This window comes from Piliocolobus tephrosceles, chromosome X, assembly GCF_002776525.5.
Source record: "Piliocolobus tephrosceles isolate RC106 chromosome X, ASM277652v3, whole genome shotgun sequence".
Taxonomy (NCBI): Eukaryota; Metazoa; Chordata; class Mammalia; order Primates; family Cercopithecidae; genus Piliocolobus; species Piliocolobus tephrosceles.
In genome coordinates this window covers 65,453,275-65,474,002 of record NC_045455.1, presented here as the reverse complement: position 1 = coordinate 65,474,002, position 20,728 = coordinate 65,453,275, and the positions used below count along the sequence as shown (strand labels likewise).

The 20,728-nt window shown below is 38.6% G+C and overlaps 1 protein-coding gene across 4 annotated transcripts in view; it reads left to right on the top strand.

Moving 5' to 3' along the window:
• Positions 1-20,728, top strand: part of WDFY2 (WD repeat and FYVE domain containing 2) — a 181,762-nt gene that overhangs the window by 61,772 nt on the left and 99,262 nt on the right. For 3 of the 4 annotated variants that reach the window (XM_023187322.1, XM_023187320.1, XM_031934949.1), the window contains exon 2: positions 11,528-11,595. The exons of the other annotated variant lie outside the window; for it this stretch is intronic. In XM_023187322.1, coding sequence (XP_023043090.1) covers positions 11,528-11,595 — 68 coding nt within the window. The remainder of the gene's footprint in view (positions 1-11,527; positions 11,596-20,728) is intronic. 4 annotated transcript variants of the gene reach the window in all.

Sequence of the window (20,728 nt, the reverse complement as noted above, 5' to 3'; positions counted from 1 at the left end):
ATCCCAGCACTTTGGGAGGCCGAGACGGGCGGATCACGAGGTCAGGAGATCGAGACCATCCTGGCTAACACGGTGAAACCCCGTCTCTACTAAAAAATACAAAAAAACTAGCCGGGCGAGGTGGCAGGCGCCTGTAGTCCCAGCTACTCGGGAGGCTGAGGCAGGAGAATGGCGTAAACCCGGGAGGCAGAGCTTGCAGTGAGCCGAGATCTGGCCACTGCACTCCAGCCTGGGCGACAGAGCGAGACTCCGTCTCAAAAAAAAAAAAAAAAAAAGCTGAAAATGTTGTCACTTGATTGTGATTTTAAAAATTCTAAATTGTGAAGATTTTCACAGCCTTTGGATTAAGAGAAATGACCCAAGTGATAAAAACTCCAAGGGGAGATGGCTGGAATAAAGAATACACCTTGCTGATGCAAATGACTGCAAATAACTGGAATGGCGGTGTTTTTAAAGCAGAGTGCCATTAGAAACCCAAGGTGTGGAAATGTAAAATAGCCACATCTCTTCTCTGGTCACTGACTGCTGAGTTGCTACAGCTGTGAGGAAAAAAATCCAGGTGTATGATTCAGCAGTTATTTGGGTCTGTTGTACCAAGGTCATTAACGTGAGAACTGAGCTCCTTGGCAAGAGGGGACCAGAGGCTGGACAATACTGGACAACAGCCAGCTTGAGTCCCCGATTCTTGAAACCCCTGGCCACCTCAATTCACTTGCAGTTTCCACACAGTAGCATCTGTCTATCACGGAGGAACCCTGGATACAAAAGATACACAGTGCATTGTGGAAGATTGGGTTTAGTTTATTTACTGTATGTGGTTAGAATGCATTTGCTGGGAACCTCTCAGTTCGTTTTTATTACAAGTAACTAAAGAAATCTGATAATCATAGAGAAATCAACTTTTAAAAAATCTTTCAGCTATGTTTTCTAAGAATCTCTGCAACGTTTTCTGCATTTGAAGTGTTTTTTTTTTCTCTCTTTAAACAAATGACTATAAAAACTACATCCTGTTGCTCAAAGTTTTTCTATTAGTTTGCAGATTGCCGGGGGCTGCCTTCCTTATGTTTGTATTGCTGTTGCAGGGTGTGATCTGTAGAAAAGTATTCCCTGGAAATTCAGGGTCTTCGAAACACAGTGGGCTTCACTTCTCCCAGCCCCTACCCCAAGTTACTTCAGTGGTGGCAAAAATAACAATTGTCCCCTGGGAAATGAAGCTCATTGCTATGGTAACTAATGAAGGTTGCATCATTCTAGGGCACATTTTTAAAAGCCTGATTTCAACATGGGTAGACGCCCCGTCTTATTTTATTCAGTAGCTTAGCAACCTGTGGTATACTGTTTGTTGCCACCCCCAGCCTTCCCTTTTCTCTCAGAAAAATGACCTATATAGATAGTATTTTATTGTAGGCACGTTTTCACTGTGAATATAGTTCAGCTCTTAGGTGTACCTATGATGACCTTATTTTCTGGACAAAAATTCAGGACACGTTTTGTCTGTAAAGTAAAGAAGGATTATTCTTCTGCCTCTCTGCTGGCGTTTTTCTCTTGACTACCCCTTAACTCTTGGTGTTTGTCTTTGTTGGCCTTCTTTTCTTATTCTCTGGCACTCCTTATATGCTAATGTCTCCCAAATCTTAATTTTCAGCCCAGGTCTTACCCCTGAACTTCATGTAGACCGTTTTCTCTGAAACAGCCCTAACTGGATTCTCCCCACACTCAGTGTGTTCAAGATGAACTCAACATTGCCTTCCACAAAAATCACTTATTAATGAATGATACCACCATTCATATGACACCCCACATCCAGCCAGCCCCCAATTCCTGATGCTTCTACTTCCTGACTGCTCTAAAATCTGTCGTCCTTTCTCTTTTAGGCCTTCATCCTTTTTTACTTGGTTTGCGCCTACATCCTCCAAACTGGTTACTTCAGGGTAACCCCGCCTTTTCTAGGCTGGCCCCAAACAAAGAAAAACAAGCGTCAGTGGCCTTCTGCCTGTTCTTTGTCCAGGCTGGATTCTCACCACTCCCGCTCTGCTTGCCTGCCTGGGCGGCAGAGGCAATGCTCCTGCAGAACGTGCTCCCGCACCCTCTCCACTTTCCTCTGCCAAATGCCTTTTCACCCTGCATTTCAGGCACCATCATCTCTGAGAAGCTTTTGTCTAGCCCTGCCTGAGCCCGGGCTCTGTAGTCAGAGTTAGATGCCCTCACGTGCTCCTATTACAGCATGGGCATCTCCATACCTTAGCTCTTATCTTGCTGTGTTGTAATGTTCTATGACCTGTCTCCCCCTGTGGACCATGAGCTTCCTGACAATAGAGGTGGCACTTGTTTTTCTTTGTGGTTCCAGTGTGTTTCACATACTGGTACCTAGTAGGTGTTTGATAATGTTGGTCGAGTAAATTAATGAATCAACAAGTCAATGAATGAATGTATGTAAGTGCACTTGTGGGGCAGTGGGGGAGAATTCCTAACTTTTAGATTTTCATAGTCTTGGAAAATCCAAGTTGTTCCAGAAGCTGTTGTTCATTATCTGCATCACTATAAGCACAAAGGATATGTCTTTGCGGGCTAGGATGGTTAGGGGCATGAACCTGGTGTGGTGCTTCACTATATCCAGTTGGCCCTTCTTATCTGTGGGTTCTGCATCCATGGATTCAACCAAACTTGGATGGAAAATATTTGGGGGAAGTGGGGAGGAAGGTTGGTTGTATCTGCACTGAATATGTATAGACTTTTTTTCCTTGTCATTATTTCCTGAACATACAGTATAACAAATGTTTACATAGCATTTACATAGTGCTAGGTAATATAAGTAATTTAGAGATTAAAGGCTACGAGAGGATGTATGTAGGTCATATGCAAATACTGTGCCATTTTGTATTAGAGACCTGAGCATACAAAATCTGGGGGAGATCCTGGAACCAGTCCCCCATGGATATAGTCATGTATCTCTTAACAGTGGGGATACATTGTGAGACATATGCCATTAGGCAGTTCAGTCCTTGTGTGATTGCCATAGCATGTACTAACACAGAACTATGTGGTGTAGCCTACTACATACCTAGGCTGTGTGATACATATAGCCGCTTACTCCTAGGCGACAGATTTGTATATCTTGTAACTGTACTGAATAATGTAGGCAACTGTAACACAAATGTTAAGTATGTGTGTATCTAAACATGGAAAGCATATGGTAAAAATATGGTATTAGAATCTTAGGGGGACCAGATTCAGTGGCTCATGCCCGTAATCCCAGAGCTTTGGGAGGCCAAGGCGGGAGGATCACCTGAGGCCAGGAGTTCCACACCAGCTTGGGAAATATAGTGAGACCTCCGTCTCTATAAAATTTTTTAAAAAAATTAGCCATTTATGGTGGCGAGCATCTGTAGTTTAGCTACTTGGGATGCTGAGGTGGAAAGATCACTATTTGAGTTCAGTAGTTCAAGGTGACAGTGAGCTATGATCACGTCACTGCCTTCCTGCCTGGGCAACAAAGCGAGACCCTGTCTTTATTAAAAAAAAAAAAAATCTTATGGGACCACCATTATATATGTGGTCCAGTGTTGACTGAAACATTGTTATGTAGCCCGTGACTATATATGTATATGCATGTGTACACATGCACACACAGACACACACGTGTCAGTTTAGCAACTGTGTCTAATAAAACTCTACTGCCAGCTTATGTGTGTCAGCACAGTTTAAAACAATAAAATAAAATACTAACTAAAAAATTGGGATCTCAAAAAGGGAATCAAAAACATATGATTCCCTGCTTAGTTGAACATGTGAGTCCCCCTCTGCGTGATCAGACTGGCTATTGTGCTGAGTGCTGCCCCTGAGGTCACACTTGTCTTAGTTAAGGTTGTAACTGAGGCAGGCACTGAATTTAGTCTGAGAGAGTTGGGGTGAGATGGGAGGCATGTGGGAATTCCCTGCCCATCAGTATTTCTTTAGGAAATAAGGGCTGGAGCTGTACAATTAAGGATTCATCGTTCTCTCCCATCATCTTACCCATCACAGTGTATAGACTTCTCAGTATCAACCTAGCTTCCTTGCTGCCATTTTGCACTAGGTGTCTGTCTAGGTGCAGAGGACTTCCTGACAGTGGACAAGTAGGTTGGGGTGGCCATGGTCATAGGCAGAGATTTTTGATTGATTCTTTTAATCTTTCACAAACAGTGAGCACCAGTTTTGGATCTGATATAGTGCTTGGCCTTGGGGCAGATATCAAGTATGGTAAAATGTGGCTCCTTCTCTGCTTGCATTAATAGCCCAGTCAAGGAGCAAACCAGCACTGATCCTAGTAGAACTTTGATAAACACTGCAATTTATCTAACATCTGCTTTAACCTTGAAGAAGCAATTTTGGGGCAAGGGGAGGGAATTTGGAGGATGGGTCAATAGGTACAGCAGACTACCATGGCACATGTATACCTATGTAACAAACCTGCACATTCTGCACATGTATCCCGGAACTTAAAGTAAAATAAAAATAAAAGCAGTTTTGTTTTAGGTCTCAGCAATAGGGCTGATATTTAAAAGTAATTTTAACATGTTGAAATGTGATCAGCTCTATCCAACATAGAATGAAATTATGCTGTTTTTAAATAGCTCAGGCCAGGCATAGTGGCTCATGCCTGTAATCTCAGCACTTTGGGAGGCCAAGGCAGGCAGATCGCTTGAGGTCAGAGGTTCAAGACCAGTCTGGCCACTATGGTGAAACCCTGTCTCTACTAAAAATACAAAAATTACCTGGGTGTGGTGGCATGCACCTGTAATCCCAGCTACTTGGGAGGCTGAGGCAGGAGAATCACTTGAACCTGGGAGATGGAGGTTACAGTGATCCAAGGTCATGCCATTGCACACCAACCTGGGCAACAGAGTGAGACTCGGTCTCAAAAAATAACAAATAAAAATAAATAGCCCAGTTGCTGAACTACTTGAGACCCACTGTGGGCTACCTCATCTTGGTATTTTTTAGATGAGCATTGTCTCTCTTCCAGTGTTAGTTTGTACCTTGTGCTGGGAGCTTAGGAGAGAGGAAGAGGCAGGGAGAGAAGAAAACAGCACGTGCAAGATGGACTATGCAATGCATTTGGCCCTGTCCTGTTCCTGCGAACTTAGGGCTTTGTGTGAGGGAGGTGAAAGGACACTTTACCTGCGTTTCAGTGGTCGGACTCTTTCTCCCCCCCAGTACCCTGACCTCTGCTGGCTTAATATGACTCTTAATCACAGTTGTCATTTTCTGAAAATTTTCTTCAGGGAAAAATGTTTTTTGTGTTGCTTTTAAAATATAATTTTCAGAAAAATTAAAACTTACTTCTAAGGCTTTGTATAGTAAAATTTACATTTATTTAGGAAATTCCTAACCGTCTAAGTAGCACTTTTGATCTCTAAGATGCAGAACCTTTTTTTTCTTTTTAAAACTGCTCTTGTACCTCAAGAGATAAGAGAACAGATATTTTTATATACTGTACTTTTATTTTTAGGTGTAAAGAGTTGATGTAAGGAGGGCAGTACATTTAGTGAAGAGAGCTTTATTTAATAGGGTATTGTAAAGATTAAATATATATGTAAAGTGTTTTGGGGGCTGTAATTTCTTTAGAAATGTTTGTTATTAGAAACACAGATGGTTTCTGTTTGCTCATCTTGCACCTTGTAACTTTGCTTAATTTATTTAATTAGCTTTAGTCGTTTTTTTCTTGAGTGGATTATTTAGGATTTTCTATAAGTAGAATTATGTCATCTTCCAATAAAATAGTTTTACATCTCCCTTTCCAGTGCGGATGCCTTTTATTTCTTTTATTTGCCTAATTACTCTGACTGGGACTTCCAATAATGTTGAATAACAGTGATGAAATTGAGTATCCTTATTTCTGATTTTAGGGAGTATATTTTCACTTTTTATTATGATGTTAAGTGTGGATTTTTCATGCATATCCTTTATTAGGTTAAGGAAATTTTCTTCTGTTCCCAGTATGCTATTTTTTTTTTCACGAAAGATTGTTGAATTTTGTCAAATGCATTTTCTGTGTCTATTGAGGGGTGTGTGTGTGTGTGTGTGTGTGTGTGTGTGTGTGTGTGCGCGCGCGCGCGCGCGCATTCATTCTATCAGTGTGCTATATCACATTGATTTTCTTATATTGAACTACCCTTGCATTTCTGGGATAAATGACACTCGGTCATGGTATATAACCCTTTTAATGTGCTGTCGAACTTGGCTTACTAGTATTTTGTTGTGGAGTTTTGAATCTCTCTTCATGAAGATTTAAGTCTGTAGTTTTCTTGTGGTATCTTTGTCCAACTTTCATAGAATGTGTTATAAAGTATTTTCTCCTCTTCTATTTTTCTGAAGTTTGAATAGGATTGTTGTTCATTCTCCTTTAAGTGTTTGATTGACCTCACCAGTGAAGCCGTCTGGCTTTGCACTTTTCTTTGTTGAGAAGTTTTTGATTATTGATTCAATCTCTACTTGTAATAGATTTGTTGAGATTATCCATTTCTTCTTGAGTCAGTACTGGTAGATTGTATGTTTCTAGGAATTTGTTTATTTCATCTAGATTATCTAATTGGCTGGCATATGAAATTTTCTCCTATATTCCTTTAAGTTTCTGTTTGGCTAAAGGTTTGTTACTTTTGCTGATCTTTTCAAGGAACTGACTTTTTGTTTCGTTGATTCTCTTTCTCTTTTTTTTTTTTTTTTTCCTGTTCTAATCTTTGTTATTTCCTTCCTTTGCTGGCTTTGGGTTTAGTTTGCTTTTCCTTAAGGTATAAAATTAGGTTATTGATTTGTGATCTTTTTTAATACAGGCATTTATAAATTAGCTATACATTTCTTCCTGAGTACTGCTGTCACAGCCCCTAATACATTTTAATGTGTTGTGCTTTTGTTTCCATTCATCTGTAAGTATTCTCTAATTTTCTTAGTAACTTCTTCCCCAGTTCTTTTTTATTCCTGATTTTAGCCTCATTCGCTTATAGTTGGGGAAGATCCTTTGTATGATTTCAATCTTAAAATTTATTAAGAATTGTTTTACAGCCTAACAGCTGATCAATCCTAGAGAATGTTCCATATGTACTTCAGAAAAACATGTATGTTCTGTTGTTGTTGGTTGGAGTGTTGTTTATATATCATTAGATCTAGTTGGTTTGTAGTGTTCAAGTCTTCTGTTTCCTTATATGTGTGGATGTTCTTTTATTGCAAGTGGAAGTCTTCAATTATTGTGGAACTCTCTATTTCTCCCTTCAATTCTGTCAGTGCTTACTTTTTTTTCTTTTCTTTTCTTTTTTTTTTTTTTTGTTGAGACGGAGTCTGGCTGTCGCCCAGGCTGGAGTGCAGTGGTGCGATCTAGGCCTCGCCTCCTGGGTTCACGCTGTTCTCCTGCCTCAGCCTCCCGAGTAGCTGGGACTATAGGCGCCTGCCATGAAGCCCGCCTAATTTTTCTATTTTTAGTAGAGACGGGGTTTCACTGTGTTAGCCAGAATGGTCTCGATCTCGTGACCTTGTGATCCACCCCCCTTGGCCTCCCAAAGTGCTGGGATTACAGGCGTGAGCCACTATGCCCGGCTACTTTTCATATATTAATATTTTGGGGGCTCTATTCTTTGGAGTATATATATATTTGTAATTATTATTTTTTTGATGAATTGACCCTTGTGTCAATACATAGTGTCCTTGTCTCTTGTAATAAACTTTGACTCAAAACCCATTTTATCTGTTATTAGTATACCCACCTAGCTCTTTTTGGTTACTATTTGAATGGAATGTCTTTTTTATTGTTTCGTTTTCAACCTATTTATGTCTTTGGGTTTAAAGTGAGTCTCATTTAGGTAGCAAAAAGTTAGACCATATTTTTTTAAAATCCATTCTGCCAGTCTCTGTTTTTCAGTTTGTGAGTTTAATCCATTTATATTGAAAGTGATTACTGATAAGGAAAGACTTCTGCCATTTCGCTATTTGTTTTTTATGTATTAAATCTCTTTGTTTTTTGTTTCTCAATTTCTCCACTATTGCCTTCTTTTACGTTTGATTTTTTCTCATGTACCATTTTGATTCCCTTATTTTTCTCTTCTGTATGCCTAAATTTATATAATCTAGTTTGAATTGATATCAATTCATTTTTACTAGTGTACATTAACTCTGCTCCTAGTTAGCTCTGTTCCCACCCCTTTTGTTGCCCATTTACATAGACAGACTTAAAATTCTTGTGTTATGCATATGTCTTTTAATCCATTTAGGAAACAGAAAGAGGAGTTATAAACAAAATATACAGTGATACTTGCTTTTATATTTACTTGTGTAGTGACCTTTACCAGTAATCTTTTAATTCTTGTATGGCTTCAGGTTACCATCTAGTGTCCTGTCGTTTCAGCCTGGAAAACTCCTTTTAACATTTCTTGTAAGGAAGATCTACTAGTAATGAATTTCATTCACTTTTGTTTATCTGAGAATGTCTTAATTTTCCCTTCATTTGGAAGGATAGTGCAGCTAGATAGAGAATTCATCTGTCATTCCATATTGAATATGTTGGTACACTTGATGATGTCCCATAGGTCTCTTATGCTCTGTTTGTTGTTATTTTTTCTTTTTACTTTCTCCTCCTCAGTCTGGGAAATTTCAATTGTCCCATCTTCAGGTTTGCTGGCTTTTCTGACTCTCAAACCTGCTGTTGAACCTCATTATGGAATTTTTCTTTTCAGCTATTGTACTTTTCAGTTCCAGAATTTCGCTTTGATTCCGTTTTGAAATTTCTGTCTCTTTATTGATATTCCCCATTCATTCATACAACCTTGTCCTGATTTCCTTTGTTCTTTATCTATTTAAAACTGTTAAAGTCTTGGTATAGTAAGACTGTTTTAGTTTCTTCATGGATGGTTTCTGTCAATTTCTTTTTTTTTTCTGTGAATTTCTGTCAATTTTCTGTAAATTTTTCTGTCAATTTATTTGTTTTTCTTTTCCTTTTTCTTTGTATACTTTGCAATTTTTGTTAAGAACTGGACATTTTGAATATTATAATGCAGTAATTCTGGAAGTCATATAATTCTCCTTCTCCAGAGGTTGCTGTTCTTACTTGTTGAGTGCTGTAATTATCCATCTGTTTAGTGACTTTTCCAAACTATTTTTGCAAAGACTATATTCCTTGTTGTATGTGATCACTGAGGTCTCTGTTGTGTTATGTCTGTCAGCCAGTGATTTCCTTAAATGCCTGCATCTGATAAGGATAAAAAAGTTTCTGTCTCTAATTTCTTTTGAGAGACACTGCTTGGGAAGCCCTTCAGCCTTAAGGGTTTGAAACAATAGCCAGCCTTTGTTCCAATGTCTCAGTGAATTTCCAGGCAAATCAAAACACACCCCCTACAAACTGTGGAGGACGATGTTCACTTCCTGGTACAAGCAGGCCACTCAAGGAATATGAGCCACAGTCTCCATGGCTGCCTGCCATAGGGTTGGGGCTGACAGTTCTTGCCAGCTTAGTAGTTGATTTAGTGGAGGGACTGATTTTAAAGTGTCTTACTCCACCATCTTCTGTGATGTTACTCTGGTATTGATGCTTATTGAGGTAATAATCTCAATATAACAATGTTGTATTAACATATATTGTAAAAAGAACTTGTTTAAGAGAAGAGTGAATGCTGATACGCGTATCGCTGTATTAGTATGTGTATGCATAGATTTAATTCTTATAAGTTATTTACCATTGCATCTATTCACCTCACAAATTAATATAATTTACCAAAAAGACTGAATTTTGCATGTATATGTAGTGGTGCCACTACATATCATTACATCGTAACTTCTGGCTGTGCAGAGAAAATGTTCTTTGTTATATCTGTAGTTGGTTTAGTCTTTTTCCTACTACTTATTTATTTATTTTTTAATTAATTTATTGTTTTTGAGACAGAGTCTTGCTCTGTCACCCAGGCTGGAGTGTAATAGCTCCACCTCAGCTCAATGCAACCTCCGCCTCCCAGGTTCAAGTGCTTCTCCTGCCTTAACCTCCCGAGTAGCTGGGATTATAGGCATCCACCACCATACCCTGCTAATTTTTGTATTTTTAGTGGAGACAGGGTTTTGTCATGTTGGCCAGGCTGGTTTCGAACTCCTGACCTGAGGTGATCCACCCACCTTGGCCTCCCAAGGTGTTGGGATTACAGGCATGAGCCACTGTGCCCAGCCTGCTTATTTATAGAAGGCCTCCTGATTAGCTGGAGTGGCGCAGGTGGCAGATATCCAATATGATTTAAAACTCAGTCCAGTGTCTTTAGGAAGTATCCAGCTCTCTCTGAGATAAAAGTGCTCAGTTTCTCACTCTGCTTTTAATCCTGGGATGGCTTAAGAGTGTGGGGTGAGATGTGTGACCTATGATCCCCTGGCAGTGGGACACTGTCTTTTTCTATCTGTTTGATGTTCACTATTTCCTGTGGTCTCCGGAATAATACCTTTCAACCTCCTACTTGTATTTTCCTTGCTGGCATATGCTGATGATGCTACGGCTAGTATAATTCATGGTCAGGCCTTTCTGTTTGGTCAGAATCTCATGATACTTCCCAGCTAGTTGAGTCTTTGGCGCCTGCTCTCTGACTTCTCCTAGGTGTCTGCCTTGTCTCTCTACAAGCTGCTGGCCTGGAACTTCATGCACGGCCTTTGGTGCAGTATCCCTCTGTTCCACAGCAAGCCCCACGGACACCACTAGCTCAGAAAATCTGCCTCAGAGCTTATAATTACTTGAGCATGTTTGGAAAAACTCCCTTGAGACGATGGCTTGGCTTACAAGGCCATGAACTGTATAATCCTCTTCATGTCAGATACTGCATATTTTTTCATTTGATCTCTTTGTAGTCCCTTCACTAATAAAACCAAATAGTTCCCCAGCCAGATGAATACTTCCAGCCATCAAGGGCAAAGGTCAGATGCTTGGAAAGGCAAAACAACAAGAATGAAAATAATAATTTCCAAACACTATCATGATTACACACGTGTGGCATGATATTTAAAGAGTTATATGTAATTCTAAATTTGTAGAAGCCTCAAGTTTAAGGAATATAGAATCTTTAGACAGGTATATATAGTGTTCATTTATATGTATTTATGGTTAAGATACATATGTATATTAAGATATTCTCTCTCTCTCTTATTTTTTTTAAGACGGAGTTTCTCTCTGTCACCTACGCTGGAGTCCAGTGGTGTGATCTTGACTCACTGCAACCTCCACCTCCCAGGTTCAAGTGATTCTCCTGCCTCAGCCTCCCGGAGTAGCTGGGATTACAGGCACACACCACTACTCCCAGCTAATTTTTAAATTTTCAGTAGAGACAAGGTTTCACCATGTTTGGCCAGGCTGGTCTCGAACTCCTGACCTCAAGTGATCCTCCTGCCTCGGCCTCTCAAAGTGCTGGGACAGGCGTGAGCCACTGCACCTGGCCTCTCTCTATATATAATGTTAAGAGGTTTATTTTCTATGTATCAGCATTCTCCCATGGCTAAGAATAATGTGATTTCATGCACATATTTTCTTCTGTTGTAGGACAGTTCGTGTTTGGTTAAAGAGAGACAGTGGACAGTATTGGCCAAGCATATATCATGCAATGCCTTGTAAGTATCCAAATCTTTGTCTTGAAAAACCAGACATATATCCTAACTCTCCTTCCTTTCTAGATTGCCTTCTCTGTGTTTTCTTCTTAAGTGGAGAAGACTGAGGTTGGGATTCTCATTATAATGAAAAGTACCATATTAAATCATTTTAGATTTTCTAAGGCTTTCACTATGTAAAGTAAGAAAATTGTTCTGAAATTGACTCTATATTCATAGCTTCTGAATAAGATTAATGGAAGAAGGACTACAGCACATAGGCTTTCTGATTACAGCAGTCTCCCTCTCTTTTCCAACTTTTTGTTCAGCTATTTTATAAAGTATGTCCTTAAGCGATTCAGAATTTTGTCCAGTGATTACATTTGTGAAGTAAATTTGTCCTTGCCTTATTGTTATATCATTTATTCAAATTCAAGACATTCAGCATTGAGCATTCAGTTCTCAAAAGGATTTGCTTAGGATTGAAACATTCTAATTAGAAGTTGATTTCATTTCCCCAAGATCATATCTGAGAATTATGTCCTTGCACTGATAAATAATGAATCTTCCAAGTACACTTTTAAAAGAAAAGATATGTGTGATTCGTAGATTATTCCACTGGCAGAAGTTCCCCCACAGCTGAAGAAGAGCTGGCCCCCCAAAATAGGAATTTTCTTTTCAATCTAGTCTTTTATCTTTAAAATTAATGAAGTTTGGGCATCCTATCCCATGTTTATTTTAGTGTAAAATAATTATTTAAATTTAATATTACTTGTATTAAACATTTCCCTTACTTCCCTCCCTTCAAACCTTAATTAAAATTGACATTGTAGAAAAATCCCCCAGGTTTGTTGTTTGGACTGCTGTACCTTCTGGCTTGCTGCAGTGTACACCTCATCTCTTGATATAAGTATCCCAGTTTCAGAAGCACATGCTGAAATAAATCCATGCTAAATTGTAGATTTGCTTAAAATTCTGCTTCTGGCAAAAGAATACTGTAATAACTCAAACAACAATTTTGCTTGTTATAAACAAATGACTATTAATGATATAATAATTTTAAATGATTTTCAAATTATCTTTCAAAAATTCTTTAGAATTTTGTAGTAAATAGGTGATAACAACCAAGCTGAACAAAGTATTCAACCCTTTTTTTGGGAAGAAAAACTTCTTGTAATTCTGAATACTATATCCTTCCTTTACCTGTTTTGCTTCTAGAAGATATTGTTGTACGTCACGGGATCAAGCTGAACTTTCTTTTTAAGCCATAGCAGTGATGAGGGTTTAGATAAATGGAAAAGTAGAGAATTCTGTAGGGTTTTTTTCTTGTTTATTGTTTGTTTGTTTGTTTTTGAGATGCAGTCTCCCTCTGTTGCCTAGGCTGGAGTGCGGTAGTGAGATCTCGGCTGACTGCAACCTCCGCCTCCTGGGTTCAAATGATTCTCCTCCCTCAGCCTCCCAGGTAGCTGAGACTACTGGCACATGCCACCACACCCAGCTAATTTTTGTATTTTTAGTAGAGATGGGGTTTCACCATGTTGGCCAGGCTGGTCTCGAACTCCTAACCTCAGGTAATCCACCTGCCTCAGCCTCCCAAAGTGCTGGGATTACAGGCATGAGCCACCGCGCCTAGCCTTTTTTCCTGTTTTTTAAATGATATAACCAGTCTTTTTTCTGGTCTTGCTTCTTCATCAAACCTGCCGCAGTATCTAACTGTAAGAGATAAGGGAGGGCTGTAATCCAGCAAGTTGAAGTTGGCCTCAGAGATCAATAGCTCGCATGACTCTGCAAATAGGAGAGGCTGACCTGGGCACAATGATGGGGATTTGGGGATGGCAAGCAAGAAATCTTCTTGAGATAAGCATTAATAGGAACCTCATGAAGGCACAAGATCCTAAGCAATTGCTAACTCATTCCCTTCCCCCTATACAAATATATACACATTTTGGTGTCATCCTGTAGTGCTCTCTTTATTTGGATATCAGTGAGATACAGAGAAGCTTTTAGTTGCGTTTTCATCATTTATTAAGCTATATGCAAGAATGACTAAAGTTCACTATAGCTCTTAAACCTGGCATAGGTGCTCAGTAAATACCTATTGAAGGATTTGGTCTGATAATAAAGATGTGTTTCCCTGAGAGGATTATCATCCAGTTTCCTTATGACTGAACATGAACTTTGAGAAAGAGGACCTTGTGATTATTTGTATACTTTGCCTTTGGTGTTCTACTAAATGAGTTAAGAAGGGATTACTTTGCTATTCAAAGTATGGTCTGTGGGCCAGTAGCATCAGCATCACCTGAGAACTTATTAGAAATGCAGGCTTGGGTTCTATCCCAGAGTTACTCAATTAAAATCTGCATTTAACAAAGTCCCTAGATAGGCTGGGCTGGTTAAATCGTGTCCGTAATCCCAGTGTTTTGGGAGGCCAAGGCAGGAGGATTTTTTGAGGTCAGGAGTTCAAGACCAGCCTGAACAATATAGCAAGATGCCTCCTCTCTCTCTCCCTGTCTCCAAAAAAAAAAACCAAACAAACCCAAACCCTAGATAATTTGAATATACTTTAAGGTTTGAAAACATTGTCTTGTGACATTATAGCAAACATGTTGATGATCTATGTACATGTTTATATGAACACATGTAAAGCCACACATATATAGTGTTGATTGGTAAATACATGGATGTAAGCATACATGTTAGTCAATCAAATATTTACTGTGCATCTACTGTATACAGGCCACAAATCTAGATGCCAGGGATTTGCAGACAAACAAGATGTGTATGGTCAAGATGATTTCAGTAATCTTTTGAATGGATTGAAAAGATTATTGCTGTGTAAAGGTAAAAAAGAAGCTTATCTTCATCACAATTGGTTAGAAATTGGCTTTGGTGTTTCTAGGAATCTTACGCATTCAGATGACATAGTAATTGACTTGGGCAAAAATTTAAGATTTGTTTAACTTGAGAGAGGCAGAATCTTATTGCATAAGGAAATAAGCTACATTTTGATTGAAACATGAAATAGATTTGAGTTTCCAAGGAATTGTTTTGTAGTCCTTCCTATTGAAAGGTGTTTTGTTAAGAGGTTACTCAGTATTATTTGTAAATAATGGTTATGTGATACTGGTTTCAGAATAGTTGAAAATGCACAATATATTCAGAGGCTATAAAATAAATACCACAAAGCAAATATTACCATATTTTGTATTTATTCTACTACGTAATAAGTAGCATTCCAAGTACAGAAGAAAATGAAAATATTCTGTGCATTTATTAAAATAACTTATTTGTTAATTTTGTCCATTAAAATACCTTTTTTTTTTTTTTTTTTTTCTCTGAGACGGAGTCTCTCGCTGTTGCCAGGCTGGAGTGCAGTGGCGCATTCCTGGCTCACTGCAACCTCTTGACGGTTCAAGTGATTCTCCTGCCTCAGTCTCCCGAGTAGCTAGGATTACAGGCATACGCCACAATGTCCAGCTAATTTTTGTATTTTTGGTAGAGCCGGGGTTTCACCATGTTGGCCAGGATGGTCTCTATCTCCTGACCTCGTGATCCGCCTGCCTCAGCCTCCCAAAGTGCTGGGATTACAGGCGTGAGCCACCGCACCCAGCCTAAAATACCTTTTAAATACAGTGTTTGTTGTGATCCAGGTAAGAGAGTAAATGCATTATAACTTTGAGAAGAATTTGAAGTTTAATGAAAGGAAGGAAGTGGGAAGGCATTGCATGAGAAAGAATAGTGAAGGCCAAGTTTGATGACAGGAAACCAACTTGAAAGGCAGTGTGATGAAGCTGAGTGATCTTGGGGGAGTTGCAGACAAAAGAAAGAAGAGCAGACACATCGTGGTCAAAAACACAAGCACTGCTATGGGGATGTCTTCCTATCCAGTCTTTTCTGAGAAGCTCCTCCTCCGTAGAAGGGAGCCAGGAAAAACCAAGCTTGCCTGGTTAAGGCTATTTGTCCCTGGGCCAATCTGATTTTCCCAGGAATTTAGAATTTGGAGGCAGAAATGCTAGTCTCAGCCTGGGCAGGGCCTTTTTACTGGGAACATATAAACCTAAGAGCTGTGAGGTGTTTGTGTGCATGGAGAAAGAGTAAAAAAGCTGATCTGCAGAAAACGTAGGGTGAACCAGGGAAGGAAGAACATCTGGCTCCTGATGAAGAGAAAGCCCAAGCAAGTGATGCACAAGATTTTCCTTATCCTCCTAATCCCCTGAGAATCCTGGCTCTGTTCTGCCTATTTGAGCTCAAAAGATACCCTCTCTCTTATTGGATATGCCCATTTGTTCCTAAATTCACCTGAGCAGATTTCTATTACTTGTAACTGCAAGTATTTGACTAAGCCCAGGCCTCATTGTACACCTCCTAATTCCTACTCTTTCAGTTTTTCCTGGATCTCTGTGATCTTTAATGAGAAAGGACTGAGTCATGGCCCTGTTGGTGACACAGTAGAGTTGAGCTTAACATAGCCTGGGAATGGTGAGGACATGTAAAGAAGGAAAGCAGAAAGTAGTATTTGATCTTGTTTAATTTTTTTGGATAGTTCATTCAGCAAATGTTAAGTGTTTCTTCCACATCCAACATTGTACAGTGTACTAAGGATGTAGTAGTTAAATATGGCAGAGGGTTCCTGTCTTTGTGGTGTTTACAGTCTGGTGGGGAAGGCAGACATTAAATGAATAGCAACCATCATGTATGGTGAGCGTTGTAATGTGGGAAGCAGGCATAATGGGGACACGGTCACCAAGTCTGCCTATGGAAAGTTCATTTTAAACCCTACTCTCTATAGAGAATTTGGGGATGACTGCTGACTTGTTTCGTAGTTTGCTGTAAGCTAGCTGATTTTTATGGATGAATGAGAAATCAGAGCTTTTCCTTACCAAATATTCTTTCAAAAAAGAATACATGTATCTTATGTAGTAGCTGCACATTGCCTGTGACAGTATCAACTTACAGCACACCCATCTGGGACCCTGCATGAGCTTGTAAACCAGGCCCTCAGGGTAAGAGTGGAAGTTTCAGTTACAGTCATAAATGTGGTTATTTGTTCCAGGCTTCTAATAGATATAATTTCAACCACCATAGTTGGATCACACTGTAGAGAAAAATCATGTAAAAAGCACAAGCATTTCTATTTCTGTGGTTGATTTATTTCATATTTACTTTACCAACTAGGTTTGCCATTCATGGGGTCAGACCTTTGTCCTTTGAGAGGTGATGGAGGAACCTCTTGCAGGAGTTGGTGGAAAGAGTTGGAGATTTTTCTTACTTTATCAGATAATTGGATGTTATGCCTGGCATTTATTGCCAACTTCTCCCTGGGTATGGAGAATAGATCGATCAACTTGGCCGCCAAAGATGTTGTGAATAGGAGGCTTGAGAGGACTGGAGCCTCAGGCCGGGTGTGTTGGAGAGTTGGAAACCCTCTATGGGTTCTGTTCCTGCCAGGGCAGGCAAATGGAATTTACTTTGGCTCCTAAGTGTTTATAAATTTTTCCACAAAGCCAAACAAGACTTTTTTTTTTTTTTTCATTTTTTCAAAGGTAGTTACAAATAAAGAGGCACACCTGATGTAGCAATAAAATGACCTGCCTTGTGACCTTCCCAGTTCTCTGCCTTGGCCTGGTGGGATGGCATTTGCCCAGTCTGACGTGTGGTTGGGCCGCTCAGTTTTCACACAAGTATGGATACCTACCATCTGTTCAGTGAATGTTTAAAGTATAGGAACTCAAGGCCTCTCTGAAACATGTGATTTTGAACTGCTTGCTTCCCAGTTTTTATCAAAAGCCTGTTTGAGAGAAAGGCTATTTGTGGTGAACAGCATGAACGATAGTTAGTCTGATTATTCCTCTAAATTTGGAGTTTTCCTACTTTGTGTTAGCCCTCTGCAGAAATGTGCCCTCAGCTTACACTGATGTGTACATTATATGAAGTGCTTTATGGCTGTTTTTGAAGTAATCGTCTACCGTAATGTGCAGTGCCCCTTTTATGAAGGAGCAAAAAGGTGGAATATTTTTCAGAATGAGAGCCAGGAACTCTTCGCTGTCTCAAAGGCAGAACTTCCCAGCCTATGTGACACAGCCTACTGGTGTGGTCTAAATGGATTACATTAGAACATGACAACTGATCCCCTTAGCTGAGCAGGGGAGTGGAGAAGAGGATGGAGGGAGGGCTAGTCTCTTCTGTTTATTCCAGTGGCTTTACAAATATAATTTTCTGTGTGTATTATGAGGCAGAAAAGATTGGGAGCAACAGCCCTAGGACCTGGTACTTCGTCATTATTGATAATGTGAAACATGAAACCAAACTGAATCTCCTAACAGATCTTTCTTTTAATTTTCTTTCTGTTTACACACACACACACACACACACACACACACACACACACACACACACATTTTTAGTCATAACTTCTTTTTGCTTATTTCTATTGTTTGGTTTTATTGGTTTTATTGTATCTGCTTTTTAAGCCATTTTAAATGGTAGGGAATACATTAACAATAATAAATAATCTTAGTTAAGAGTTCTATGGAAAGGATATTTGAACATAGTCTATTATTTACATTAAATTCAACCTCCAAAAATGTATTGTTTCAATTGCAGTATTCAAAATGGCTTGTAGGTTAGATCCTATGCCTGTGTAGGAAATTGGAATTTGATTTTCATTTTTGCTACAATTTGCTGAATCACTTTGGGCAAGTCCTTCACATTTTCTCTGCTTTGAAGCCTAACAGATAAACTGTTGTCTTTGTTCTCAAATTTGCAAAGATATTTTGGTTATTAGATATACCAAATAACTATTTGTAAAATGCCTTCAGGTTCTTGATGTTTAACAATATTACTGCCATTGTTGATATTAACCCAGAGATATTAGGAAAAATTGGCTACTTTGTGGGGTTGTAGCTGGGTTGGTTTCTTTTTCTCATTTATTGGGACCGTAATCTTAAGGTAACAGATAAGTTAAAATTGGGGATTTGGAAAATTAAGTTGGTTAATGTGTGTATATGCTTTTATCTGGAATGGAAATGAGTTATTTTGTGAGTGAGTTGGAAGTGTTAGTTTTCCCATTGGTGAGGAGGACTTTCGGTAACTTTAGACTGTGGAGGTGGGGTGTGTGCTTATTCCTCCGCCTCTGCTGGGTGTTTTGGAGTGGGGGAAAGTTCATGTGGGCATATTAGTGGTATTATAGAAAGGTATTTGGAATTACGAACTTGGCAGTTCTGCTTTTATAAGGTGGTGATTGTTTTCCTGACTTTTAAACATCTTTAACTCAGTTGAGAGAGTTTCTTGGCAGATTGGGAGAATAGGTATATACTTGGGATCTGCTCATTCTGTTGTTTTAATTTATACCTTATTTCAAAAAACCTCTGGGTTCCTGGTTGTGAAATGTATTGATCCATTTATTGCTTTCTTCTTGATATAGGTTTTATTATGGAACCATGTGTAATTTGTTGTTTTTACTATTCATATTCTTATAAACCATAATGTAACGTGATCTTTTAAATCTGTATTTACTAAGAAGAAAAAGGTACCTGAGGAACTTCTCATTTTTAATGGAAATGAAGGAAAGCATAGATTATCCAAACTAAACATGCTAGATATTATTTAATCTGATTAAGTACAGCATTTATTTAGCATACTCTTCTTTGATTTTCATCTGAGGGGGCATTTTAAAATTTAGTGTAGTTAGATAACTTTACTGTAACTTAAAACTTGTCTGGGAGTGACCACTTCTAATTCGCTTTGCTGATATTACTGAGCCTAGATAAAAAGAAAACTACATAGTTAATGTTAGTAGAGTAAATAAAATGTTGGATTGAAATGTAAAATGGTTTTTAGTGGTAGAAAATTGAAGTCCTAAGTATAGGTATGCTTAATAAAATAAAACCTGTTGAGTACTGCAAATCTAATAAATATTATTCTGTTATAAACAGGGCTGAATGAAATAGTGTCCATGAATTAAATTTTTGCTTTGTCGGGGTGTATTGCTCATTGGAAGCTCTATTGAAGACCCTCTTCTTGTGGAATCCTGACATTCAACTTCACCAGGATACTGTTGGCACCTGAAGTTTTATTTGCAGAAGTCATCATTGTTTATTTAGTTTTAAAGTTTGAACCAGAACCTCTCATGAGGAAGATTAGTGTCTCCTGCCAAATAATGCCCTTAGCATTGTAAAGCAGTGTGCTTGAAATCCACAGCTTAACCTTCAATGAAACTTGTGTTTATTTGAGCAAAGTTCAGCTGGTCAGCAAAGGACAGAAAATACATTAGTCATAAAATGAAAGAATTATTGGTGTAAGTAACAGAAATTAGAAAACTTTCCCCCCAAAGCGAAATATTTTGGGATTTCCTCCTCTTAAGGACATGTTTTTTGAATAAACAAGGGCAATTTTAAAAACACCAATTTTGAAATAGAAGTATTAGAAATGCAAATAGTCACTTTCTCTCTAATCCATTTAATTATTGACTGCTGAGATTTTATGCTGATCTCTTGGGTCCCCTTTGTCTAGGGCTGTGTCTTCTGTGGTTTCCTCCCTTCAAATTATATGGCCATTAATTTAATCACCCATACTGGAGCATCTCTTTATTTTCATTTTCACGGAATTTTAAGCTGAATATTTGTCTTAAGTTACAAAGACTTCATTTTACCAAACACGCAGTGTTATGAAAGTGTTTACTTTTATTTTATTTCTTTTTCTTTCTTTATTATTTTACCAAATACCCAGAATTCAAGGAAGGAAAGTATCTAATTTTAAAGGTGAGACTCTGACAGGCCAGTCAGAACCAAAGTCTTGATACTAATATAAGAGAATAAGAGGTTACATTACTCATAGACCTGCACAGTTTCTTCTTTATCTTATTTGTGCATTTCATTGCTTCCTAAAACTTTTCCATTGTATTTCTTTTGACTGTCGTTAGTCTGAAACAGAAAAGGTAGATGGGAAATCTTATTCAGCTAACATGGAAAATGAGTCCTGTACTGTTTACCAAAAAACCGTAATCATTTTTTCCCTAGATTTTAATAAAAATGTTGGGGAAAATATAGACTAGAATATAATGTCAACAAAACCAGTGGAAAAGCCTTGAATTTCAGTTATTGGGTTAGTAAAGAAGTCTCAGGCCACCTACATATACCATGATATATGTGATAAGTCT